Source organism: Podarcis cretensis, assembly GCF_951804945.1.
Source record: "Podarcis cretensis genome assembly, chromosome: 5".
Taxonomy (NCBI): Eukaryota; Metazoa; Chordata; class Lepidosauria; order Squamata; family Lacertidae; genus Podarcis; species Podarcis cretensis.
The window spans coordinates 33,042,029-33,069,063 of record NC_137174.1 but is presented as its reverse complement, the minus strand read 5'-3'; the positions used below and the strand labels follow the sequence as shown (position 1 = coordinate 33,069,063).

Here is a 27,035-nt window from a genome sequence, read left to right as displayed (position 1 = left end):
TTTTTTCATGTTGTAATTTTGGTACTAAAAATATTAGAAGGGCGCAGAGTGCTTCTGCAAAGACAGTGCAAAAAATCAAAACACCAACTCTACCCTTTTTGCTTTTTCTTTTTTTGCTTACTAGCTGTAATAACTGGAAATCTGATTATCTTTCAGTGTAGCTTCTTTATATTTATCTCCAATATTAGATAATTAGGCATTCAGTGATTTTGCAGGAAAAAGCTTTCTGCATATATTGGTGTGGTTAAGCAGTTCAGAGAAGGCAACATTAATCTGTTGAGCTGATCACGGCTGTTAAGGTTTTCTTTGTGTTCTTTGTACAGCTATATTTTCTGTTTGTTTGAACAGCACTTGTACTAGGATTGACCTTGCTTGCCAACATTTAGGCTGTCAGTAGCCTATTTTACATAAGGAGTCAACTGTAGGTTGAAGTCCTGATGCAGCTAAGTCAGATTTGACTTCTGTCTCAAGTCCTAAGTATATCCCTTTGAACTGGCTTTCATCTTCCCCATCTGCAATATGAACAAGTTGATTTAATAAGTTGCCAAATGATGTCATAATCTCTCCAGCTTGTGAAAGTAAACTAATTTCAAATGAAATAACTCACCGTCTGTTAAAAGTGATGATAAAACCAAGTCAGATTACTGCCTTTTCTTCAAGCTCTTTTTTTATCCATACAAAATTAAGTAATTGTAATGGGGAAAATGTTTTTCTTTTCTCCCTTCATTATAGTTTGCATTAAGATTGTTTTTATTGTCTTTCCAACATCCCTCACTGTTAAAACTCAACTTTGACGTAGGTAAACATTCAAAAACAGCTGCAGGCAAAAAAAGGGAAGGTTCTAGAACAGCGGTTCTCAACCTGTGGGTCCCCAGATGTTGTTGGACTACAACTCCCATCATCCCTGAGCTCTAGCCTTGCTAGCTAGGGGTGATGGGAGTTGTAGTCCAGCAACATCTGGGGAACCACAGGTTGAGAAAGGCTGTTCTAGAATGCTCTTATCGTCTTTCTGTCCTCAAGTAGTTACTGGAAGTATATTTTAATTTTGATACTGCTTTTCCATATGCGTAAGTTATACATGATGAAAGTTTACAGCTGAAGAACAAACTACATCCTGAAGTGGGGCCTGGGGTGTCTCAAGTGCATTGCTGCTTCCTGCCTTCACGTGGTTCCATGTCACAACTCATTGTTTGGCATTAGTGGGAACAGTGGAGAACTTAAGTCTTCAACTGTTTTGTCCAGGAGTAGAGTCTTGATTCCCAGCAGCCTCAGTCACTATGGACAATGGTCAGGTATGATGGGTATTGCAAGCCATGAACAATGAATGGACAACAAGTTACTCACCCCGATTTAGCAGCTTTCTGAAGCATAAGGTTGCCACTAACGATTAGTAGCTTCAGTAGTTGCTACTGAAAACGGGTGGGTGAAAGGAGAAATTACTTTTCCCACTTAAGAATGACTAGCTTTCAGTTGTACCATGGAAGCCAAAAGCCTTGGCTCCCAAACAAATGATCGACACCCAGAAATGAGTGTTCCGCTTTTCGAATGATTTTTGGAAGCCAGACGTCCTGCAGCCAATCGGAAGCCATGCTTTGGTTTTGGGGCAGTTCCAGGAGTTGAACGGACTCCCGGAACGCATTCTGTTTGAAAACCAAGCCTGAAGTATTTTCTTCTTCTATTTTCTTCTGACTTTTCTATTAAGTACCAATAAGTATCTGCTTCTGGCCTTTCTCAAAAGAAGGAATATATCAAAACATTTTACCACAATAGGAGGAAGTACTGACATTCATTGCTAAGCTTTAGATCCACCCTTCTCTTGGAACGGAACACATCCCTAGAGAGAGGGGAGGTTATGCAAAAACAAAAAAATAGTATTACAGCTGCTCATAACGACTCTCAAGATAGCTAAAATACTTGCAGAGTCATTTGCTAGTCTTTCAACATGCATGGAAAATTAGGACATGGTCTACCTTAAACATGAATATCAATTAAAATAAATCTTAACAGTTCATTTATCAAACATCTATGGTAAAGAATGGACAATTGCTCCCAAACTTAAGTATAGGAGGTCGTGGATGATAAGTGTAACATTTGTTGAGGCCAAAAGAAACCCTCCACTCCACTTTGGTTCCAAGAATCTCATAAGGTCTTTTTCTCAGAGAGTGGCAGGCCCCAGTACAGAATTCTGTTGGGTTGAAACATCTACTGATCTTTCCTGAGGACAGGGCAGTTGCTGTGCCTTCCACATTTTGACTGATAAGCAGGCTCCTGAACTGAATGTGACCTCTATATAACTGATCTGAGTTTCCATCTGGAACATTTAATTAACATAAATAAGCTGTTGAACCTAATGGGTGCTTCAACCGCATTTATCACTGCAACCTTATTCCAGCATTTTCGAACAAGAAAACAGTTGAGCACTCTGGCTTGGAAGCAGCGTATGGGCAATATTCCCAGAAAGAAGAAATCTGGCCTGATGGAATCCTTTTTATTTGCAGGATGAGAGTGTTATACACAGACAACGCCCAGGACAGGAAAAATTGTGAACTACCATAGAGAAACAATGAAGCAAATAATAATAATAATAATAATTCTGGTTTGATATATCAGTTCCTTAAAAGAAGTAGGAAACAGTTCAAACCTCAGAGAGCTTATAGCAATAGCAGTAAATACTAAGAGCCGTATTCTAAAGGCAAGTCTAACTACTTTCTGCCAGGAAGATGGAATTCAGTTGCAGGCTGTCACAGAGGAAGTGAAATAGAAGATGAGAGCTGAACACCTTTACTAACGTGAACTTTACAAATAACTAGAGTATTTGTTTTTCAGCTGCCGGCTGGCTTCAAACTGTTTAGAAGTTTGTACAATTAATTAGCATATAAATGTCACTAAAAATAAATAAATAAATCACATTTCTGGTGGCGTAAGCTTTTGAGAGGCTTTTGTTTTTAATTGGAACTTTGGCATTGTATCTAGCAAATAACTTTACAAAACATCGTGAGAGTCTTTTGACCAGAGCTTGCCAACATGTCACTGCCCATGGGATCCATGTCCATCGCTCCTTTTCCCACTGAATTTGGGCCTGAAATACTCATTTTATTGTTGCCCAACAGCAGAGGCTGTGCGGTGGGTGGGTGGGGTGTCCACAACAATTGCAAATTATAGAATCAAATGTGCTCATGAGCCCGAAAAGGCTGGCTACCATTGCTTTAAACTTAGGATCAATTCTGAATTACCAGTTACACTGTAGAAAAGCACTTGGGAATGATTTCCATCAAGAACTGAAACACTGGAAGCTGCAGGGAGGAGCCACTGACCCTTAGCATCCTTTCCCCCCCCCCTTACAAACCCATCCAGGTGATATATATATATACACCTTCAGGATCTGATGGACAAATTCTTTAGCCTCAGGCAAAAGTGTGAAATGGAACCACCCTCTCTGCCTATAAATGTCCTGCAGAAAATCTTAACATATGGAGTCACTGAAATTAGGATGCCAACTGGCACTCTGATATTTACCTGGAGCAGTAAATGATTGAATAAGTGTCTCTAAGTAGGCACAGGACCTTGCTTTTTGACCCATTCCTGAATCAGCTGATGGGCTATGGCTTGCTTAGGTGGCACCCAAAATGAGAGGTTGTCATCCTTGTCTTTGGAAGGTTTTGGGTTCCGCCCAAGAGCCTTCACCACTTTCCCATAGCTGAACCACTCGGCAGCTTCTAGCTCCTGTCTGTTGATATTAATCTGCAAATGAAAAGTTTTAAAAATAAAAACAGTGTCATAATGAGAGCTTAGAGTAGTGTTGTAGTTAATAGACAGGATGCCTCAAGTACCAGTCTTGCCCCTGTCACACAATCACCTCGTGGCTAGACAATGGACTCCTGCCTCTCCCCCCAATCAATGTGAAGTTAATAACAATAACCTATCTTAACAGCAACTCCTGCAGCCTGGCTGGTGCCAAACATATTTCTCTGCTTTCCTTTGGACCACATCAGTGAGACCGAGAGGGGGGTCTTGTCATATGAGCAGCCCAGGACCTACATACACACTGCCCAGGCTTGTACCCCAGAAAGGTCACTTCAGTGCTGCTAGCACAGAAAGTTGATCTCACCCCCAGAGGCACACTCCATTGTCTCTCGAGCCAGACAGATGCCAACAATGACAAATATGCATGTGTGTGTGTGTTTGTGTGCATACACACATATCTATTAGAGTCAGCTATTTACGACAGTGAAAATAACGTCTGCTTGCCAGGCTGCTTGGATAGACAAGCAGGGCTGGGAATACGAATGCACCTTCATGCTCTCCAGAACCGTTTTCGCTAGTCAAAACCACAGAAGAACCAAGACGGCGAAGGATTTTACATCACTGATCATATACATTTAGATAAGCCAAATCAATAAAGTTTGGTTTGGTAACCTTGGGTCCCCAGATGTTGTTGGACTACAACTCCCATCATCTCCAGCCAGTTTAGCCACTGGTCAGCGGTGATAGGAATTGTAGTCCAACAAGGTAAGTGGATCAAATGAAAGATTCCACCACCACCTCCTTACCTTGCTCCGTTGCGGGTTCACCAGGGCATGGCAGCCAATCATTAGCGTGCTGCTTGGGAATGGCCAATGCTGAGATGCAGAATAGCTGACAGACTCCACCTCTAACCCCACCTCTTCAGCCACTTCTCGCCGGAGTGTCTCTTCCACAGTTTCACCTTGGGAGTAGAAAGAGGGCAGCATCGTATCCTGAGAGAACGCTTACAAGTTTTCTTTTGAGTAGGCATGAGGATATACCTCACAATAAGCATTTCTTGTTTATGCTTAGTGGATTTCCAGCCCACCTTTTAGGTTAAATGCCCTATTTCAACACAGTTCAAGCAGGGTTGGTCAAGCATAGTCAGTCAACCAACTTTTTTTATCATGAAGGCTTGATGCTGGTAGTGTCTGAAGAGGTGGCTTGCTACCTGGTGGTACAACTGCCTTTGAAAAACCAGCATTTAATAGTTGCTTACTGTTACGTTTTCTTCTTAAATGAAATGCAGACTCATCCCTGTTGAGTTAGGATAAAAACCAATGACAAGAACTGTTCCATGAATTGTTCACATCTTTGAAAAGCCTACCTAACATTGTTAAGTCATAATGATTTATTGCAAGTCTTTAAAAAGTTAATTCACTATTTCACAATAGCAGTTAACCTACTTGTTTTTGACAAATAAACACAATGATTAAACTTGGTGATAATAAAGATAAATAAAAAATGCTTGATGGGACAGCTGACCAATTTATTTATTTTTTACTGGTCAAGTGCCCAACTTAAGTTGGAAGAGTTGAGACTTGATCTTAACTATGCATTCTGACAAGTGGAGAATTTACTTGGCTGGTGGATTGCTGGAGAGCCACTGTAAAAAGTGACTGGTGTTTTGGATCAAGCGAACCAACAGAACAGGGGACTACCAATGGAGATATGCATGTTTCCTTTACAGGCTGGTTTCCCTCAGTACTTTAACAGAGCTCCTTTCTTCAGCTAATCTTTATCACCACCAGCACTAATTGCTAAATGCTAAACACAGAAATCTAAAATGGCAGACTATGGCTTCCTTCTCATATCTACTTGCACCTTTTTCAGACTTGATCTTCAGCAGGAAAAATGCAAGAGTAATGAAGTTTCTTCCAGAAATCCATTTTGCTTTTATGGTATTAATCCACTTTTACCTTTGAGCTGCAGCTCTTACAGTACTGTGCTATTTGGACCAATGGTGTGACACAGTACAAGACAGCTGTTATCATGAGTCCTAAAGCAGGACTCAGTCCAAACACCAAGTTAGGCCAAGCAAGGAACCCAATTTGGCCTGCAAAGCTGTTTTCCCCAAACCAAGGCTACGTACCCCACACCTGACATCATAGGTGACATTAATTGAGGGGCAGGTAGAGACACGGTTGGATTGCCTGTGCAACCAAGTTTCTCAAGGAGAACTCAATCACATAACCACTCCCTGAAGAAAGCAGGCTTTAAATCACTGCCCATCCAGCACTGATGCTGAAAATATAATTGCAAAAAGCCTAACACAAGTGTTTTTTCAATTTGCAAAATGTCTAAGTCCATCAAGGTACTTCAAGAGCTGACTCAATTATTGTTAGTTTCAGCGTAAGTGCAATATAGCTATTAATTGTGGCTTCCCCAGGTTTGCAAGTTAAGTGCCAGACAATGAGAAAATTCTTGTTAGGTTCCCCCCTACTCATCATATATCATCTCTGAAGTGAGCAAGTTTTCTACCACATGCTATGAGGTAGCAGCCCTCTAATTAGAATACTGTGCATGCAAACTTAACAGTCTGGTGTCACATGTTTCCTTACCTATATCACAGAAGCCAGACAGAGCACTGTACATCCCTTTAGGAAATGATGCTTGCCGTACGAGAAGGCATTGACTCCCATCAGACACCAAAGTAATAACGACTGGAGACATCTTTTTATGTTTAAAAAAAAAAAGCCAAAAAGGACAAGAAATTGAGAGAGGGATCAGACCTGCTAATTCCAATATGGAGTACAAACTGCAATCACAGGAGCGGGATGTGTGAAAAATGCAAGTGACCCCTACAAAGGCCCCCACACTTACACTTTCCTGGCTGTTATGGGCAGACCCTGGAGCAAAATAATTGGCAGTTCAGAACACAGGATTCTGCTGCAGACTTTGGCACCACCCCGACTATCAGGGTCCACCTTAGTGCTCTTGCGGAAACAAGAGATGTGGAATGCATCTCTGTCTCTTTAAAACTTTTTCAAATAGCAGCTGTGCAGGTGGGGTGGGGGCTGGGTGTGTTTGAAGATGCTAAGATTGGGATCCAATCCATGGTACTGGGGAATTCTGAAGGAGGGGGCCTTGATGGTTCCCCTGTTACACAATGCTTCCCTAGAGAAGCTTGTCTGACACCTTCACTAACATAATTCAGGCACAGATAGGTAGCCGTGTTGGTCTGCCATAGTCAAAACAAAATAAAAAAATTCCTTCCAGTAGCACCTTAAAGACCAACTAAGTTAGTTCTTGGTATGAGCTTTCGTGTGCATGCACACTTCTTCAGATAATTCAGGCACCAAGCAAAGACTTCTCTGTTCTCTCAGGCCTTTGAACACCATCTTAATCCTTTAAAAATATTGAAAGTGACACTTTTATGGCTTTTATGATGGGCAGAAGGTGCTTTGTCCTTTCAGATTATTTTAGCTGTTTGTGATCAACTTTCTCTGTACAGTTTTGGGTTCCATATTATTTGACAACAAACAACAACAACAAAGCATACTATGATTACAATTAATTGATTATTATCTTTTTGCTTTAATCACGGTAAATGGTTCAATTCTACATCGCCCAGAGAGCCCAGGTAACTGGGTGTCCAGTGAATATAATAAATCCCTGCTCCTTTCTTGGCAACCTTTCAAGGGCCACGTGACACCAGTGAGGGGAACCAAAAGTAGGTGGAGCACTGGATGCAAATTTTACATTTGTACAGTTGGCTAGTTTCTAGATACACCCACACACCCTTCTCTGTCCCCCATCCAGACAAGCAAGAGGCATGATCAGAGTTCAAAGACACATGCCAGCTGGACAAAAATATTTGAGGGTGCTCACCTGTGGGTAATAGATTATTTCACTGCTCTGACAGACCCGTTTGCTTCCAGCCAGGTTCTTCACTGTGAGCTGTCCTGTTTTCCCACAATACTGGTTGTTATCATGCCAACAAAGGAGAGCCTGAGCCTATAAACATCAATCAGGTTATGAAGAACACTGAGAGAATACAAACTGCAACCCATTTGTTAAACCGCTCCCCCACCCATCAAAACTTGGTTTACAAAATACAGTGGTGCCTCGCAAGACGAAATTAATCCGTTCCGCGAGTCTCTTCGTCTTGCGGTTTTTTCGTCTTGCGAAGCATGGCTATTAGCAGCTTAGCAGCTATTAACGGCTTAGCGGCTTAGTGGCTATTAGCGGCTTTAAAAAAAAGGAAACAAACTCGCAAGAACTCGCAAGACATTTCATCTTGCGAAGCAAGCCCATAGGGAAATTCGTCTTGCGGAACGACTCAAAAAACGGAAAACTCTTTCGTCTTGCGCGTTTTTCGTCTTGCGAGGTACCACTGTAAGAACAAATTGCGCCAGGAAATGCATATTTTCTTTCCATATGGCACAGGTGTGAGGAATCTTTGGCCTGCCAGATGTTGCTGAACCACAACTTCCATCATCCCTAGTCACTGGCCGTCTTGGGGGGCTGAGGGAAGTTGTAGTTCAAGAACATCTGAAGGTTCCAAGGTTCCCCACACATCCTCTAACAGTAGCACAACCTCTAACAGAAAAACCCTCAGGTCAGTTAGGCTAGGCAGAGGCTTGCCCAAGAATAACCACTGAGCTTCATGGATGAGAAACAGATTTGAGATTCCCACAACCAAACATAACACTCTAGACAATACACCATGCTAGCCCTGAAACAAAAGGAGCCACCCACCATCTTCTTTGGCCTCCGTATCCACTTGCTCTCAGGAGCGGGCTTCTCAAGTATTGCCAGGGGGTTTATAAAATCAGAATAAATTACTCCCCAATGGACTGGGGACACACATTCTACTCATGTAAAAACACGCTGATTCCTGGACGGTCTGCGGGCCGGATTGAGAAGGCGATTGGGCCGCATCTGGCCCCCAGGCCTTAGGTTGCCTACCCCTGACCTAAGGGATTGTGTGGTGGAGCCTCTAGCAGCAAGTGGCAGGGTTGTCTCAATATCACAGAGGGGCAAGGCATGACAGGCCCCATGTTCTTTGGCTAAAATATTCGGCCCGCTCTGATCAGGGTCTCTGAATGTCATTGGCTCAGCTGGGCTGTCCTGATTGCAGGCAAACGGGCCTACGGTGATGGAAGGAGGGTTGGAGGACTGAGGCAGAGAGGATAAGGCTAGAAGGACATTTGTGCGGAGAATAAAAAGTGGGAGAGAAAATTAGTTCACAGGGCCAGAATCTGCAGAGGTAAGAAAATCTGGATTTTCAGCTTTCTAACAGTAATATAATATCCAACACAAGCAGTCTCTGTGTTTACACGTAAAATCCTACCGTGGAAATCAAACTGGCATCTTCTTCTTCTAACTGGAAGAAAGCTTTCCTCATTTCCCCAAATGATCCATTGAGTTCAGCTTCAAGGGCAGATCTTTCCAAGGATCCTGGAATTCAATAAATCTGTGGGAATTGGATATCTCAGTTACTACCCCTACCCCCATGTACCCCCATGCCCTTTGATCTATATCAATAGCACATGATTATGGCACTGTAGCTGATAATAATAATAATAAATTTAGTATTTACACCCCGCCCATCTGGCTGGGTTTCCCAGCCACTCTGGGCTCCTCCCAGATGAGACTGCTGCTGTCACACAGGCATCAACGTCATCTCAAAAGCAGTATATTCTTACAAAATGAAGACACATTAGGACAAATCGACTTCAGTGAAAAGCGGGTGTGAAAAATATAGGCCTGTATACAAGTTTGAAGGTGACACCATATTATTCAGGATGGTGAAAGGGCAACTTTTCTGCGAAGTGTTCCAGAAGGATGGCTCCAAATTGAGTTGAGTGAATGGGCACCAAAATAAGAAATCAAATTCAATACAATTAAGCATAAATGGATGCACATTGGGGCACATTATTGGGGGCTGAAGAACTGGCTATCTCCCACCTCGCGATTAGAGCTGGATATATAAGTATTGTTATGGGTTGGGTAGGTCAGTCTGGATGATATCCTTGGATCCCTTCCAGGCCAGTGATCCTATATCCGGTGAGGTTTAGAATCTAGTAGTAGAACAGGCTGCTGAACTTCTCAGACAAGTTTCCTTGCCTTCAGTGTTTCTCATACTTGGGTCACCAGCTGTTGCTGGACTACAACTCCCACCATCCCTAGCTAGAAGGACCAATGATGAGGGATGATGGGAGTTGTGCTCTCATCAGCATCTCAACTAAGCAATGGCACTCTCCAAGGAGGGACGTGGATAGGCTTTCTTGCTCCCTGCACTTGGCTAGATGCCACCTCATCCTAGGTTAGAAGAACAATAGCCAGAGTTGTGTGTGGGAGTTTGCTGGCTGGTGCTGGAAGCTGGAAACCTAAACAAGAAGCAAGATCTGTTGGGTTGTTAATGCTGTGAGCCCCTCCATCCTATGTTCTTTCTTTGAGTGTAAACAAAGCACTTATCCTAAAAATACCAAAGTCGCCACTGAACTTCATTCCAAGGAAACTGAACCCTGGGTAAGTGCAGGAACCCCTGCAGTCTTTCGCTGCTTGGAGATTCGGGTTGCATGCAACAGTATACAAAAGGTCATTCTAACCTAGGTCCAAAGCAAAATACGGCCTGCACTCATTTGAACATCCAACCAGCATGGAATCCTCTATCTTTTCTTCACTCTGTTTGAACTTCTCTAGAATCGTCTTAATTTCTGAAAACCAGACAAACAGAGGAAGAGGAAGCTTAGAAAGGCACATCAGCACAACATTGGTTAACATTTCTGTAATCTGGGACAGCTGTAGGGATGGGCGATGTCAGCTTTTCAACATTGCGATGTATCACCAGCCAAACATCGAGATATGACGATATATCGCTATGCTGAAATGGAGGAGATGGCACACACACACACACACACACCCCAAGCTAGGAGAGGGGAAAGACGAGCACCGTCTCCTTGCTCGCTAGCTTCCCCAGCACCACAGTCCCTTCCTCTCAGGGCAGCCTATTCTCCAAGGAGCTGATTTGTCCTCTGGGCTCCAGTGCATTCCTGCCCAATCTGAAGTCTCCTTCACCACCCACCCGATTCTCCACACTCCTTCACCGCACGCCCAATCTCACAGCTCTTTCCTTCACTCACTCACACCCTGATTTCAAGCATCCTTCACCACATGCCTGATTCTCCCTGTGCCTTCCTTCTCTCTCACACACCCTGATTTCAAGCATCCTTCATCACTGATGTATCAGTACATCGCTCAGGCTTAGACCGCTGTCCTAAAACAAAAGACACAGGTATATTTTATAAATCTCTACCACAAAACCTGAAGTCGTTTTGAAATTTGTTTCACAGTTGAAAATTTCATAGGAACATAAGCACAGCCTTGCTAGATCAGGCCTGTGGCACCTCTAGTACAGAGGTTTTCAACCTTTTTGAGTCCATGGCTCCCTTGACCTACTACATTCTTTCTGCGGCACGCCTGTGGGGCTCGGAAACCCAGTTATGTCACCCCTTGCCATCATGCTTAAAAGTTTCATCAAGGAACGCCAGGGATTTAAGTTTTATTAGAGTGCTGATACCTTCCTGCTGAAAATTTCTAACCCCTGACTTCTCTCTCTCTCCCCCCTCCCATTTAAACTCAGTGATACAGAAGCCAACCGCAGGAGAAGGAAAACCCAACGACAGACAGAGACAACAAATTTTAGGTTTATCCCTGTCCTCTCTCATCCTTCTCACTGTTGAGTTCTCCAAGGACAACACTGAGGCTGAGGTGGAAGGAAGCAGACAGGCAGTGCTTCCCGCTGGACTGCTTGTAAGTAATAAGGCTGGCAGGTGGGGGCTGGCTGGGGGCAGACTGAGGTTAGTGAGGCAATGCCTTCTTTGCCCTAACGGACCACCTTCCACTGCTTAATCTACTGTTCTCCCAGGTTCTCTGGAAGCAGGCACTAAAAGCATCTTTAACACCTTAACAGACAGGACATTTCTCGTGAAAAGGAAGGATTGTTGCAGAATAAACTTGTTACCTGCTGCATTTAACTTAGGCGCCAGGAGCATGTTTCCTTTCTCTTGCAGTAAGGGAGAGTAGTTGTGAAACAGGAAGAAAGTTCCCAAGTTAGAGGCTTTCCTGCAAGCGTCATCATTGTCTTTTAGCTCGGACATATACCTGCAGGTAGAAAAGGATCAGAAAGTGCAGCACATGAAGAAGACTAACTGTGCAAGCCTACGCATCTGTTCCTACGGTATTTTCTCCAGGCGAGTTTCCCACTGCAGCCCAACATGTAATTTCCTTACTTACTTCTACACAGAAGTAAGTCCATCTCAGATCAATGGGGGTTATTCCCAGTACAGTGGTACCTAGGGTTAAGTATTTAATTTGTTCTGGAGGTCTGTTCTTAACCTGAAACTGTTCTTAACCTGAAGACCACTTTAGCTAATGGGGCCTCCTGCCACCGCCGTGCCACTGGAGCATGATTTCTGTTCTCATCCTGAAGCAAAGTTCTTAACCCGAGGTACTATTTCTGGGTTAGCGTAGTCTGTAACCTGAAGCATATGTAACCCGAGGTACCACTGTACAGGGAATATGGGTACAGGGCTGTATCCAAAGTATTCTGTGGCAGAACCTGTTGTTGCATTCTCCATCTTTGTGCTCCAGATACTTGAAAAAATACTGATAATACAAGGTCTATTATTGACTGATTGATTGAATTTATATCTTACCTTTCCTCCCAAACAAGCCCATGCCAGCAAACGTATCCATAATTTAGTAACAACAGCAACAAAACGCAACCTTCTAAAACCTTCTAAAAACAATTACAGTGAAAACGAAAAACAGTTACAATTAAAAACACGATTCTATCCAGAGATTGCTATGAACCTTAGTCTTCAGCCACCAGATGTCTGGGTAATTAAAACAGTAAGCCATAAAAACATACTGGAGTAATTCTAGCTTTATCCCATTAGCAACAAATTCTAGCATATTGGGCTCAAATTCCCCACAGGTTAAGCATTTACCTCATTTTCTTGACATAGGTTGAATGCAGCCTGGAATACAGAGAAGAAGCTCTTCTATATCCCACTCGATAGACCAAAGTGATTACCATCTTGTGTGCCATAGCTTAAAAACAAGAAAAATACCATATTATTATTAATAAGTCATACATATGCACAGATATACATCTTCAATGATATATATGCACACACACACACACGACTTATAATAACCCTGATGGATCCTCATTTATGAATGAGGAAAATCAACACTGTGAACCCATATTGCATTTTTGGGAAAATCAAGTTCTTTCAATATTCAATAAAAATGAATAAAAACCCGATTTACCACAAGCATGCCTTACTGCCTTTTTTCTCTCTTGTTCTTGTAAAAACTGTAAGTTAAACCATTAATGCAAACACCCACATATTCTACCTACAGAAGGTATCATTTACAGTCTCCATTTTTTTTGCCAGTAAAACTCTTGCTACTGTAACTATGCATGAAATGAATTTCTTATGTTCCACCTTAACTGCACCATCCAAACAGAACAGGAAAAAACAAACAGGGTGTCATAGAATCCTGTAGTATCCTCAGATCTTTACTGTCTGACAACAGACATTTGAGAAGAAACTGTACTTTGCCCTAAAAGTCACAGACAGAAGAGAGTTCAGGAACAGCTGCAGAAGCTCCAGCTCTTCCTACTTACCAGAAAAAAGTCCTTATTTTCTGGTAGCTCTCCCTCCCCGTGGAATGTATTTTAAAAAGCACAAAGGTACATTAACTTTCCTTCCATTCTATCCGCCAATAATAGCTGCTGTCTGCATTACAGTTGCAGCTATTCTATCAAGCAGGAGACTAAAATGCAATCCTATGCATGTTTACTCAGTAGAAAGCCTTTGACTCCCACTAAATTTGATGGGATTTATTTATTATTTCTGTTTCTATACCATTTGCCATTCAAAATTGCAAAGCGGATCAGAGATAAAAGTATATAAAAATATTAAAAAGTATAAAATATGCAATAACAATGGAAATACTGCAACTTCAGTTGCAAGATGATTTACTGACATGGTGCAGAGTTAAGAGTATCTGATTTGGGAGAAACCCAGGATGAAATCTCTACCCAGTCATGTGACTCAATGGATCAGTCACAGCCTCTGAGCTTACTCAGTACTTCTACAGTAGTACTACAGTAGGCGAACAAAAGTATTCAGGCATATGCAAAAGTGGAAAGAGAGAAGCACTCAGAAATTAATTTTTAGTTTTGAAAACAAGATGTGTTCCTTATTACAAATGTCCTATTTCTATCTGTGCAATGTCAAAGAGCAAGAAAGAGTTATATGTAAGCGGGATTTCTGTCATCAGTGAAGGAATTCAAAGTCCCAGGAAGGCTCTGTGGCGGGTTCTTCCATACCGTAAATGTTAAATCAATCACAGAGAAGTTGAACTTCAGATCTCAGAAGTGCAGATTTGCTTTTTACTCCAAGCTGCTTCTCAGTCTTAAATCCCTGCAGGGTCAGACAGTAGTCAAGAATGACAAATGAAAGCTTTTCACTTACTGTTATATAAAAGCACACGGCAGTTTCCGTCAGCAGGAAGCACTTAGCAAACACTCCACACTGATCGGCGCTCGGTTCAGCTTGTCTATTAATCCGAACTACACTACCCATAATCCTTTGGCTCAAAATGGGCCTCTGGGAAGTGTAGTTCAGCAGGTACAATTCCATTAACAACATAACCAAGAGTGGAGGTACCTATGCTGAAAGTGCTCTAAAGTGCTTACCAATGTTAGTAGGATTTGGATAGCCCCTTCCTCATTTTCCTCCAACGTTGGTTTAAATCAGGGATCAGCAAACTTTTTCAGCAGGGGGCCGGTCCACTGTCCCTCAGGCCTTATGGGGGGGCCAGACTATACAGTATGTCGCCATGATTATGACCCACATTTTTTGCAAAAACCCTTATTGGGACCAACCCCAATGCTGCACAAATGTGATTTTTTTTGGGGGGGGGGGGTTCCCCATGCACACACGCTGCTTCCTTTGCTTTTTACGCGTGGTGGGGGCTGAGGTAAGTGCACCATTCCTGTCAGCCTTGGAGAGCGTGTGCACATGTGTGGGTGAAAGGAAAAGCCGTTGGCCACGCTAAGTCAGGCTGGCGCCACTCAAGCAAAAACGTTCTTTTCCCCGCATGAGGGAAGACTAAAGGACCCCTGACCATTAGGTCCAGTCAGGACCGACTCTGGGGTTGCGGCGCTCATCTCGCTTTATTGGCCGAGGGAGCTGGTGTACAGCTTCCAGGTCATGTCGCCAGCATGACTAAGCCGCTTCTGGCGAACCAGAGCAGCGCACGGAAACGCCGTTTACCTTCCCGCCTATTTATCTACTTGCACTTTGACGTGCTTTCGAACTGCTAGGTTGGCAGGAGCAGGGACCAAGCAACGGGAGCTCACCCCATCGCGGGGTTTGAACCACCGACCTTCTGATCGGCAAGTCCTAGGCTCTGTGGTTTAACCCACAGCGCCACCCGCGTCCAAAGGAAGACTAGGCGGCTGCTATTTACCTTTCCATGGCTTGCACCATGTAGCTAACAAGCAGCCTCCCCAGTAGAACACTGAACTGCTTTGGAGTGCAGCCGCCCAGGCGCTCCCCGCTTCCTGTAGCGGGGAGCACCGCCGCCACAGACACCGGCGGGCGTCGGTCCCAAGACACTTCCGAGCCCCTGCCGCCACAACTGCCCTTCCTGAGGTCAGTCGCCAGCAGCTCCATGGTGGAAATCCGAACTGTGGCTCCTTTTCACTCTTCCCCACCCCGGAAGAAAATATTGCTGCATGCGCGCGACGGACGGAGAAGGGGCTTGTCTCAAGCAGCCACCCGTCTCACTTTTGACCCCCAAGCCTGGCTGAGTTGCAAAAACCATCACACACACACACACTATGTTGGCTGCCTGGATTCCTGGACCGTCTGCAGGCCAGATCTAGAAGGCAATTGGGCATGATCCAACCCGCGGACCTTAGTTTGCCAACCCATGGTTTAAATTTATGCAATGCTTCACACAGCCAAAAGGAGTCCTGAAAGGCATCAGTACACAAAAAATAAAGTTAACAATAGAAAATGTGTTAAAGCAATGCAAATGTACTAAAAGTGTTTCTCCCAAAAAATTATCTACCATATAAAAAAACACCTTCATCAAACACAATAATGAACACCAAAAATTATTATAGCAGGAAATTATTGTTAGTAATTACAACACAAAAATAAATGAGCAAGCCGCTTTTTAAGAGCAACAACAACAAAATATTTGTCAACCTGTGGCTTTCCCGGAGGCATCTAGTTGGGGAAAAGGATGCTGAACTAGATCTTATCTTCCTCTGCCCTTACGTTAGTAGTGTTTACGCAGAATTGCTATACTATTGTTTTCTATTTTTCCCAATAAGACTGCCAACTCAAATTTCTGGTTTCTGTATTGGGACTGCAGGTGACCTTTCTAGTTCTGATAGTGGAACTCAGAGCCAGGCCCTGGGCAGAACCAGCTATTTATTTATGGATCCAGATTTTGGTGCGGTTTGGAGCAGAATCCAGAATAAATGCGTAAGATGCCACGCAAATCTTTTTGTATTCATCTGATGTGAACCATTAAGGCAGGGGGGGGGGGAACCAGCCTTAACTGCCTCTTGCTTCTCTGGCAACTGGCCCAGCAGCAAAATCACATTCACAGGAACAAATGTACCTGCTTTGTACCAAGCCAGGTAATTGGTCTTTCTACCTCAATGTTGGAGAGCTGCTACAGCCGGCAGCAGCTCTCCAGAATTTCATTCAGAGAATTTCCTCAGTTCTACCCAGGGCTTTTTTTCAGCCATTACTCCTCAGAGCCTGGAGCTGTTTGAGTCCTGCAGCCAACACTGATCTTACTGAATGAGGAGTCAGTAACAATATTCAGTCTACAGTGGTACCTCGGGTTACATACGCTTCAGGTTACATACGCTTCAGGTTACAGACTCCGCTAACCCAGAAATAGTACCTCGGGTTAAGAACTTTGCTTCAGGATGAGAACAGAAATTGCGTGATGGCAGCGGGAGGCCCCATTAGTTAAAGTGGTACTTCAGGTTAAGAACGGACCTCCAGAACGAATTAAGTTCTTAACCCGAGGCACCACTGTATAGGGGGGGAAAGTTAAATGAAGTCTCTGAAGTTGTGTAGATTAAACAACCACTTTGAGGATGCCATTTGTATGCTTAAGGCACTCTGGCTGATGAATTCTTAAACTAAACTATAAATAAATAAATGGGAGTATTTACAAAGTATATTGATAGTGCCATCCTTTTTGTTTTGTTCTCAAAGACAGTAATAAAGGTTGCCAGGCATTTAACTGGAAGATATATATCCATACACAATTTTAAAAATGAGCCATTACGGGGATATGGCACACTTGTTCTTCGAATGATATACAGCACTGCCGGGTTATGCTTCAGTGTTTCTCAGGAGCTTCTTGAATATAGCAAACACTATCCAGTTAATCCACAAGGCTAATAGGATTAACTGAGAAAACAGCTCACAGCAGGGCAGCAGCTGAAGAAGGAGCAAAAAGGGTTTTCTGGTGTGTGTGTTTCTTTGTGGCTGATTAGCTGCTCTCCCTGTGCAAGGGTCAGAGGGGGCAGGGTTTCTGTTGAGGCAGGTGATTAGCTGTGGGAGGAGCTTACCAGAGCTTGCAGGCGCGCGCAGTTTGATCCATCTTTTAGATTTAGGGTAGCTAGTCTCAAACCTTTGTTGGGGGAGACCTAGGTTTTTTTGGGGGGGGAGTTATTTGTCCTGTCTTCACGCTTTTTATGATGGAGGACCGCTGTAGACACCCCCAATGACATGTTCTCAAGATGGAGGGTGAGGGAACAGCTGCAGTCGCCTGCGGTTCCTGCGCAATGTTTGCCATCTTGCCAAAGGTTGCAGGCAGCTTTACCTGCAGCAATTGCATGTTGACTGCCCTCTTAGAAAACAAAGTCCAGCAACTGGAGGAACGTGTAGCTACGCTCCAAAGAATTAGAGAGCTGGAGCACTTCTTGGAAGCAACAGAGCACACCGTCTCCACCAAGGAGGAGACAGGGGACTCCCCTGAGAAGCAGGCTAGTTCACCAACACAGGAGCCAGATATATGGAGAAATGTGACTCAAAGAAGTAGGAGGCCCAGGGTTCGCTCTGATTGTTTAGAAATACACAATCGCTTTGAGGTCCTCTCCCCTAGCATGGAAGACGAAGAGCAGACTCCATTTGAGGATCTCTCCCTCATTACAGTCGATCAGGTATATGAAGACAAGCAGCAAAGTCAGTCCTCAGGGAATGTGCAGGCGTCCTTGGAACGGACAGCTCACGGAAGAACCCCGACCAAACCTAAGAGGAGGCGTGTAGTGGTGATAGGGGATTCCCTACTGAGGGGAACAGAAGCAGTGATCTGTGGGCCTGACAAGATGTCTCGGGAAGTGTGCTGTCTCCCCGGGGCTAAGATCCAAGATGTAACTGAACGACTGCAAGGAATCATAAAACCCACTGACAAATACCCCTTCCTCTTGGTTCATGTGGGAACCAATGACACTGCAAGCAATAGCCTCCAGAAGATCAAAAGAGACTACGAGGCTCTGGGCAGGAAATTGAAGCAATTAAATGCACAAACTGTCATCTCATCTGTCCTCCCAGTTAAACTACGTGGCCCAGGGAGAGAGAGAAAAATAGTGGAAGTGAACAGCTGGCTTCGCAAATGGTGTAAACAGGAACGGTTTGGATTCTTAGATCACGGACTGCAGTTTCTTGAAGATGGACTTCTGGCAAGTGATGGGCTGCACCTCACAATGGTTGGGAGGAATGTTTTTGCCAAAAATCTCATAAACCTCATCAGGAGGGTCCTGCTCTTGCCACTTACCATCTGGCCTGGGGCGGGGCCTGAAGCCTCATAAGGACTGCGTGCTGCTTGCTGCCTGCTGCCCAGGAGGACTCCCCTGAGTGAGTGCTTGAGGGCCCTGCTCTTGCCACTTACCATCTGGCCTGGGGCGGGGCCTGAAGCCTCACAAGGACTGCTTGCTGCTTGCTGCCTGCTGCCCAGGAGGACTCCCCTGAGTGAGTGCCTGAGGGTCCTGCTCTTGCCACTTACCATCTGGCCTGGGGCGGGGCCTGAAGCCTCATAAGGACTGTGTGCTGCTTGCTGCCTGCTGCCCAGGAGGACTCCCCTGAGTGAGTGCTTGAGGGCCCTGCTCTTGCCACTTACCATCTGGCCTGGGGCGGGGCCTGAAGCCTCACAAGGACTGCTTGGTGCTTGCTGCCTGCTGCCCAGGAGGACTCCCCTGAGTGAGTGCCTGAGGGTCCTGCTCTTGCCACTTACCATCTGGCCTGGGGCGGGGCCTGAAGCCTCATAAGGACTGTGTGCTGCTTGCTGCCTGCTGCCCAGGAGGACTCCCCTGAGTGAGTGCCTGAGGGTCCTGCTCTTGCCACTTACCATCTGGCCTGGGGCGGGGCCTGAAGCCTCATAAGGACTGTGTGCTGCTTGCTGCCTGCTGCCCAGGAGGACTCCCCTGAGTGAGTGCCTGAGGGTCCTGCTCTTGCCACTTACCATCTGGCCTGGGGCGGGGCCTGAAGCCTCACAAGGACTGCTTGGTGCTTGCTGCCTGCTGCCCAGGAGGACTCCCCTGAGTGAGTGCCTGAGGGTCCTGCTCTTGCCACTTACCATCTGGCCTGGGGCGGGGCCTGAAGCCTCACAAGGACTGCTTAGTGCTTGCTGCCTGCTGCCCAGGAGGACTCCCCTGAGTGAGTGCCTGAGGGTCCTGCTCCTTCCTGCCACTTACCACCTGGCCCAGGGCGGGGCCTGACAGGCCTCACTAGGACAGTTGTTATTGCAAGAGGGGCACAGAGTGGTTTTAAAATGTTTTTTAAAATTTTCTTTTGGGTTTTTTGTATGTGGGGGGTGGGGGAGGGATGGATGTTTGGTTGGGTCTGGGGAATTATTATTTTGTAATTTTTACATTTTTGTTGTTGTATTATTGTATTGGTTTTGTTTGTTTGTTTAAGGTGTTATTTTGTTCTTAGGGGGAGGGGTCAGGGCTGCCGGGGAGTGGGCCCCAGCCCACAAAATGGCTGGGGCATGTTCCACAGGGGGGGATGCACTGGGACAACCGATCTCGGTGATCACGGGTAGGAGGAGGAGTTACGCTAAGACTAGACCATGTCATTACAGAGGGGGCAGGTTTAGTCGTTATCTGAGGACTATTCCTGCCTCCGGGTCTGGTCCTGACCGGATGGATACTAGAATCAGCAAGGGATACCCACATGACCTGAAGGTGCTGCTGTGCAATGCCAGGTCAATGATTCATAAGACCACTGCCATCCATGACTTGATCATGGATGGAGGACTTGACCTGGCATGTGTGACAGAGACTTGGTTGGATGAAGCAGATGGGCCTATCCTTGCCGCTGCTTGTCCACCAGGTTTCTCTTACGCACAGCAACCCAGGTCATGTGGGCGGGGAGGGGGGGTTGCAGTGATTTTTAGAAAGTCATTAGTTTGCACCAGGCGTCCTATTGGGAAGACCCAGTTTTCCGAGTGCATGTTCTGGAAGTTGGGCAATAGGGGCAGTACAGGATTCCTTTTGGTGTACCGACCTCCCTGCTGCACCAAGGATTCCCTGCCCGAGCTGCTTCAGGTCGTGGCGGATGTTCTCCTGGAGACACCCAGCTTGGTTGTCCTAGGGGATTTTAACATCCATGCCGACACGACCTTACAAGGGGCCGCTCGGGACTTCATGGAAAGCATGGCCTCCATGGGGCTGTCCCTGAATAAGTCTGGCCCAACCCATAGCCGCGGACATGCCTTGGACCTGGTGTTTACCTCTATGGATGTTGGTGATCTGACACTAACTAAAAGCGAAACGAAAGAAGTGCCATGGTCAGATCACTTCCTGGTGCAACTGGACTTCTCTGCGACCCATCCCCTCTGCAGGGAGGTGGGACCAATTCGGATGGTCCGCCCCCGCCACTTAATGGATCCAAATGGTTTCCAGAGAGTGGTAGGGGATGCTTTATCCCATGTTGATGGCCTTTCAGCCGATTCCCTGGTGGCCCGCTGGAATGCGGAGTTAACCAGGGCTATTGACTGTTTGGCTCCGAAGCGCTCTCTCCGATTGCATGGAGCCCGGACAGCCCCGTGGTTTTCCACGGATCTGAGGGCAATGAAACAATCGTTGAGACGGCTAGAGCGCCGGTGGCGGATAACTCATTCCGAATCTGACCGGACACAGGTTAGAGCTCAACGTCGAGCCTACCAAGTGGCGATAGCGACGGCGAAGAAGAATTTCTTCACCGCCTCTATTGCATCTGCAGAAAACAGCAGCAGGAGACTTTTTCAGGTGGTTCACAATTTAGCGGAACCACCTGCAACATCGGGGCCCAGTACGGGCCACATGTTCTCCTGCAATGATTTTGCAACATTTTTTGCAGATAAAATCGCTCAGATTCGGGAAGAAGTAGACTCCACCGTGGGAGCAGGACCGGGGCGGGAAAGTGCTAGAGTTCTGTCTGGTCAAGTTGAATGGGATCAATTCCAATCTGTTACCTCTGAGGATGTGGACAGGCTGCTTGGACGAGTGAAACCAACCACCTGTCTCCTGGATCCTTGCCCATCCTGGCTTATAAAAGCTAGCCGGGAAGGACTGTGCGATGGGCTTCGTGGGGTGGTGAATGCTTCCCTCCGTGAGGGAGCCTTCCCAGACCCGCTGAAAGAGGCGGTTATTAAACCGCTTCTTAAAAAACCATCTTTAGATGCGGCCACGATGGCCAACTATCGTCCAGTCTCAAATCTTCCATTCTTGGGCAAGGTGATTGAGCGAGCGGTTGCCGAACAACTCCAGGCACGCCTGGAAGAAGCGGACCATTTGGATCCCTTCCAGTCGGGATTCAGGCCTCATCATGGGACTGAAACTGCCTTGGTCGCACTGGTTGATGATCTCCGGCGGGCTAGGGACAAAGGTGAGAGCTGTTTCCTAGTTCTGCTGGATCTCTCAGCGGCGTTTGATACCATCAACCATAACATCCTTCTGGACCGTCTTGAGGGGCTGGGAGCTGGGGGCACTGTCATACAGTGGTTCCGCTCCTTCCTCCTGGGCCGTGTTCAGAAAGTGGTGGTGGGGGATGAGTGTTCAGACCCCTGGGCTCTCACTTGTGGGGTGCCTCAGGGTTCTGTCCTCTCCCCCATGCTTTTCAACATTTACATGCAGCCGCTGGGAGAGATCATCAGGAGGTTTGGGCTGGGTGTTCATCAGTATGCGGATGATACCCAGCTCTACCTCTCTTTTAAATCAGAACCAGTGAGGGCGGTGAAGGTCCTGTGTGAGTGTCTGGAGGCGGTTGGAGGATGGATGGCGGCTAACAGATTGAGGTTGAATCCTGACAAGACAGAAGTACTGTTTTTGGGGGACAGGAGGCGGGCAGGTGTGGAGGATTCCCTGGTCCTGAATGGGGTAACTGTGCCCCTGAAGGACCAGGTGCGCAGCCTGGGAGTCATTTTGGACTCACAGCTGTCCATGGAAGCACAGGTCAAATCTGTGTCCAGGGCAGCTGTTTACCAGCTCCATCTGGTACGTAGGCTGAGACCCTATCTGCCTGCGGACTGTCTCGCCAGAGTGGTGCATGCTCTGGTTATCTCCCGCTTGGATTACTGCAATGCACTCTATGTGGGGCTACCTTTGAAGGTGACTCGGAAACTACAACTAATCCAAAATGCGGCGGCTAGACTGGTGACTGGGAGCGGCCGCCGAGACCATATAACACCGGTCTTGAAAGACCTACACTGGCTCCCAGTATGTTTCCGAGCACAATTCAAGGTGTTGGTGCTGACCTTTAAAGCCCTAAACGGCCTCGGTCCAGTATACCTGAAGGAGCGTCTCCACCTCCATCATTCTGCCCGGACGCTGAGGTCCAGCGCCGAGGGCCTTCTGGCAGTTCCCTCATTGCGAGAAGCAAAGCTACAGGGAACCAGGCAGAGGGCCTTCTCGGTAGTGGCCCCCGCACTGTGGAACGCCCTTCCAGCAGATGTCAAAGCGATAAACAACTACCTGACATTCAGAAGACATCTTAAGGCAGCCCTGTTCAGGGAAGTTTTTAACGTGTGATATTTTACTGTATTTTTGGTTTTTATGGAAGCCGCCCAGAGTGGCTGGGGAGGCCCAGCCAGATGGGCGGGGTATAAATAATAAATTATTATTATTATTATTATTAAACTGACTAATGTGGGGGAGGGAGACAGTGCTCCTGAAGGTAGGAGTCTATCAATTGATGAAGATGATCATCCAAATGTCATAGACCAAATGGAGCAAACAGCACGCAGACCTAGTGGTGGGAGGAAAAAGTCCTTAAATAAGAGACACGGGGGAATGATTAATGGACTTCAATGTCTGTACACTAATGCGCAAAGCATTGGAAATAAACAAGATGAGCTTGAGCTCTTGGTACAGCAAACTAAATATGACATAATAGCATCACTGAAACCTGGTGGGATAAGTCCCACGATTGGAATGTAATAATGGAGGGATACAATCTATTTCAGAGAAACAGACCAGACAAGAAAGGAGGAGGAGTGGCGTTATATGTCAGGGATGTGTATACCTGTGAAGAGATCCAAGATTTAGAACCTCAAAGCCAAAGTGAGAGCATTTGGGTCAAAATTAAGGGAGAGAAGAATAACAGTGACCTCATTGTGGGAGTTTACTATAGATCCCCAAGCCAAACGGAGGACATAGATGATACCTTCCTGGAACAGATGGCCAAGCATGCAAAAGGAAGGGAGATAGTAGTAATGGGGGACTTCAATTACCCGGATATTTGTTGGATGTCAAACTCAGCCAAGAGCATAAGGTCAAACAGATTCCTCACTGGCCTTGCAGACAACTTCATTGTCCAGAAAGTGGGAGAAGCAACAAGAGGAACAGCCATTTTAGATCTGGTCCTAACCAATGTTGATGACCTGGTTAGTGGGGTAGAAGTGGAAGGATCATTAGGCGCGAGTGATCATGCTCTCCTGAAGTTTACTATACAGCGGAAAGGAGCAGCCAAGCATACTAGGACTCAATTTCTTGACTTTAAGAAAGCCGACTTCATAAAACTTAGGGAAGTGCTGGGTGAGATCCCATGGACAGTAATAGTAAAAGGAAATGGAGTTCATGATGGCTGGGAGTTTGTTAAGAGGGAGATAGTAAAAGCACAACTTCAGGCAATACCAATGAGATGGAAACATGGAAGGTGCCTAAAGAAGCCAGGGTGGCTATCTAAAGAACTTTTAACTGAGTTAAGATTTAAAAAGGATGTGTACAAAAAATGGAAAAGGGGGGAAACCACCAAAGAGGAATTCAAACAAATAGCCAGCACGTGTAGACACAAAGTCAGAAAAGCTAAAGCACAGAATGAACTCAGGCTTGCTAGAGAGGTTAAAAGCAACAAAAAAGGCTTTTATGGGTATGTTCGTAGCAAAAGGAAGAACAAAGAAACAGTGGGGTCACTCAGAGGAGAAGATGGTGAAATGCAAACAGGGGACACAGAAAGGGCTGAACTCCTCAATGCCTTCTTTGCCTCAGTCTTCTCCGATAAAGAAAACAATGCCCGACCTGAAGAATTTGGAGCAAATGATTCAGCAGAGGAAACACAGCCCAGAATAACTAAGTAGATAGTATAAGAATACTTAGCTAGTTTAGATGTATTCAAGTCTCCAGGGCCAGATGAACTGCATCCAAGAGTATTAAAAGAACAGGCAGATGTGATCTCAGAACCACTGGCAGTCATCTTTGAGAATTCCTGGAGAACAGGCGAAGTCCCGGCAGACTGGAGGAGGGCAAATGTTGTCCCTATTTTCAAAAAGGGGGAAAGAGAGGACCCAAATAATTACCGCCCAGTCAGTCTGACATCAATACCAGGGAAGATTCTGGAGCAGATCATTAAGCAAACAGTCTGTGAGCACCTAGAAAGGAATGCTGTGATCACCAATAGTCAGCATGGATTTCTGAAAAATAAGTCATGTCAGACTAACCTGATCTCGTTTTTTGACAGAATTACAAGCCTGGTAGATGAAGGGAACGCAGTGGATGTAGCCTACCTTGATTTCAGCAAGGCATTTGACAAGGTGCCCCATGATATTCTTGTAAAGAAGCTGGTAAAATGCGGTCTTGACTATGCTACCACTCAGTGGATTTGTAACTGGCTGACTGACCGAACCCAAAGGGTGCTCATCAATGGTTCCTCTTTATCCTGGAGAAGAGTGACTAGTGGGGTGTCACAGGGTTCTGTCTTGGGCCCGGTCTTATTCAACATCTTTATCAACGACTTGGATGATGGATTCAAGGGCATCCTGATCAAATTTGCAGATGACACCAAACTGGGAGGGGTGGCTAACACCCCAGAGGACAGGATCACACTTCAAAACGACCTTGACAGATTAGAGAACTGGGCCAAAACAAACAAGATGAATTTGAACAGGGAGAAATGTAAAGTATTGCACTTGGGCAAAAAAAATGAGAGGCACAAATACAAGATGGGTGACACCTGGCTTGAGAGCAGTACATGTGAAAAGGATCTAGGAGTCTTGGTTGACCACAAACTTGACATGAGCCAACAGTGTGACGCGGCAGCTAAAAAAGCCAATGCAATTCTGGGCTGCATCAATAGGAGTATAGCATCTAGATCAAGGGAAGTAATAGTGCCACTGTATTCTGCTCTGGTCAGACATCACCTGGAGTACTGTGTCCAGTTCTGGGCACCACAGTTCAAGAAGGACACTGACAAACTGGAACGTGTCCAGAGGAGGGCAACCAAAATGGTCAAAGGCCTGGAAACGATGCCTTATGAGGAACGGCTAAGGGAGCTGGGCATGTTTAGCCTGGAGAAGAGGAGGTTAAGGGGTGATATGATAGCCATGTTCAAATATATAAAAGGATGTCACATAGAGGAGGGAGAAAGGTTGTTTTCTGCTGCTCCAGAGAAGCGGACACGGAGCAATGGTTCCAAACTACAAGAAAAAAGATTCCACCTAAACATTAGGAAGAACTTCCTGACAGTAAGAGCTGTTTGACAGTGGAATTTGCTGCCAAGGAGTGTGGTGGAGTCTCCTTCTTTGGAGGTCTTTAAGCAGAGGCTTGACAACCATATGTCAGGAGTGCTCTGATGGTGTTTCCTGCTTGGCAGGGGGTTGGACTCGATGGCCCTTGTGGTCTCTTCCAACTCTATGATTCTATGATTCTATGAAATCTCTTTATAACAAGCAAGACTAGTGTCTATGATAAAGGAAATGTCTGGCTTGCTTGGCAGAAAGATAGATGGAGCTTTCGTCTATTAACATATAATGCTTCTAACACAGTTTACTTGAAAAATTACTTACTGTGCTATGCTGTGGGTAAGGAGACTGATTTTATAAGCCATTATGGTCACATTGGCACTATGCATTTAACTCAGTATGATGCCCCATTAACAGTCATGGCTTTCACCAAAGAATTCTGGAACTATAATTTTTTAAGGGTGGTGGGAGTTGTTGGTGTTAGTCTGGTAAAAGGAAAAAATAAAATATATTAAAATAAAAAGGAGAATTCCCTGGCTGCCTAAGATACAGTTTTTTGGGGGAGTACTCTTTGGTGAGGAAGATTTTAAAAAATCACAAAAAAATCACAGCAGAGATTTAAAATCACAAAAATGCACCAAAGTAAAGTGTGGAAATATAGGTTGTTAGACCTTTAACCCTTACAAGTTGCATCCAGAGTTCCCCACTTCCCTTAGCATAGAAAGAAACTACACATTTGGGAAGTTAAAAAATGCTTTACTTACAAACTCTCCAAAGGTCATATTCATGTGCTTTCCCATACAGCACTACAAAACACAGGCAGTTTAACTGAGGTTTCAAAAAGAGGTAAATTATTTGTATAGAAACACAAAGATAGTTTGCTTAAACCAAGTGGTCTAAGCCTGGAGCATCCAGCTTTGACCTCGTCACTTGGTGCAAGTGGACAGGCTACTCTATGGCTTTAACCCCTTCATGCATTAATTAGAGTTAAGCATACTGGTTATATGAGGCTGATTTATCAGTTACATGACCTCTATTACCCTCAGACCATTGTAGCTCTGTGAGGAGAACAGCAGTCTCCTAGCACTGCTTATAAACCTTAAACTACAGTTCTTATGATTCTTTGGGGGAAACCAAGTAGTATCATAGTGCCTTAAAATATAGTGCAGATGTGGACTATATGTGTGAAGTTCTTCCATAAGCTGGGCCCCGCAAATGGCCCTGACCCCAACAACATGTGATTTCCC

The 27,035-nt window shown here is 45.4% G+C and overlaps 1 protein-coding gene across 7 annotated transcripts; it reads right to left on the bottom strand.

Moving 5' to 3' along the window:
* Positions 1-374: 374 nt before the first annotated feature.
* NUDT13 (nudix hydrolase 13) lies at positions 375-26,244 on the bottom strand. 7 transcript variants are annotated; one of them, XR_013839017.1, is made up of 11 exons: positions 14,138-14,269; positions 12,744-12,846; positions 11,756-11,895; positions 10,341-10,448; positions 9,080-9,186; positions 7,615-7,740; positions 6,345-6,456; positions 4,551-4,705; positions 3,517-3,741; positions 1,785-1,834; positions 375-512 (listed from the first exon to the last, which is right to left on the bottom strand). XR_013839017.1 is itself a non-coding variant. In XM_079976471.1 (10 exons), exons 2-9 carry the CDS (start codon positions 12,842-12,844, stop codon positions 3,547-3,549), a joined length of 1,044 nt encoding a protein of 347 aa, XP_079832597.1. In that variant the 5' UTR covers positions 12,845-12,846; positions 14,138-14,269; the 3' UTR covers positions 375-512; positions 3,517-3,546. The 7 variants fall into 7 exon arrangements, 5 of the variants coding, with proteins under 5 accessions (XP_079832597.1, XP_079832594.1, XP_079832596.1 ...); XR_013839018.1 differs by having other exon boundaries at positions 418-512; positions 1,763-1,834; XM_079976471.1 differs by lacking the exon at positions 1,785-1,834.
* Positions 26,245-27,035: the final 791 nt, after the last annotated feature.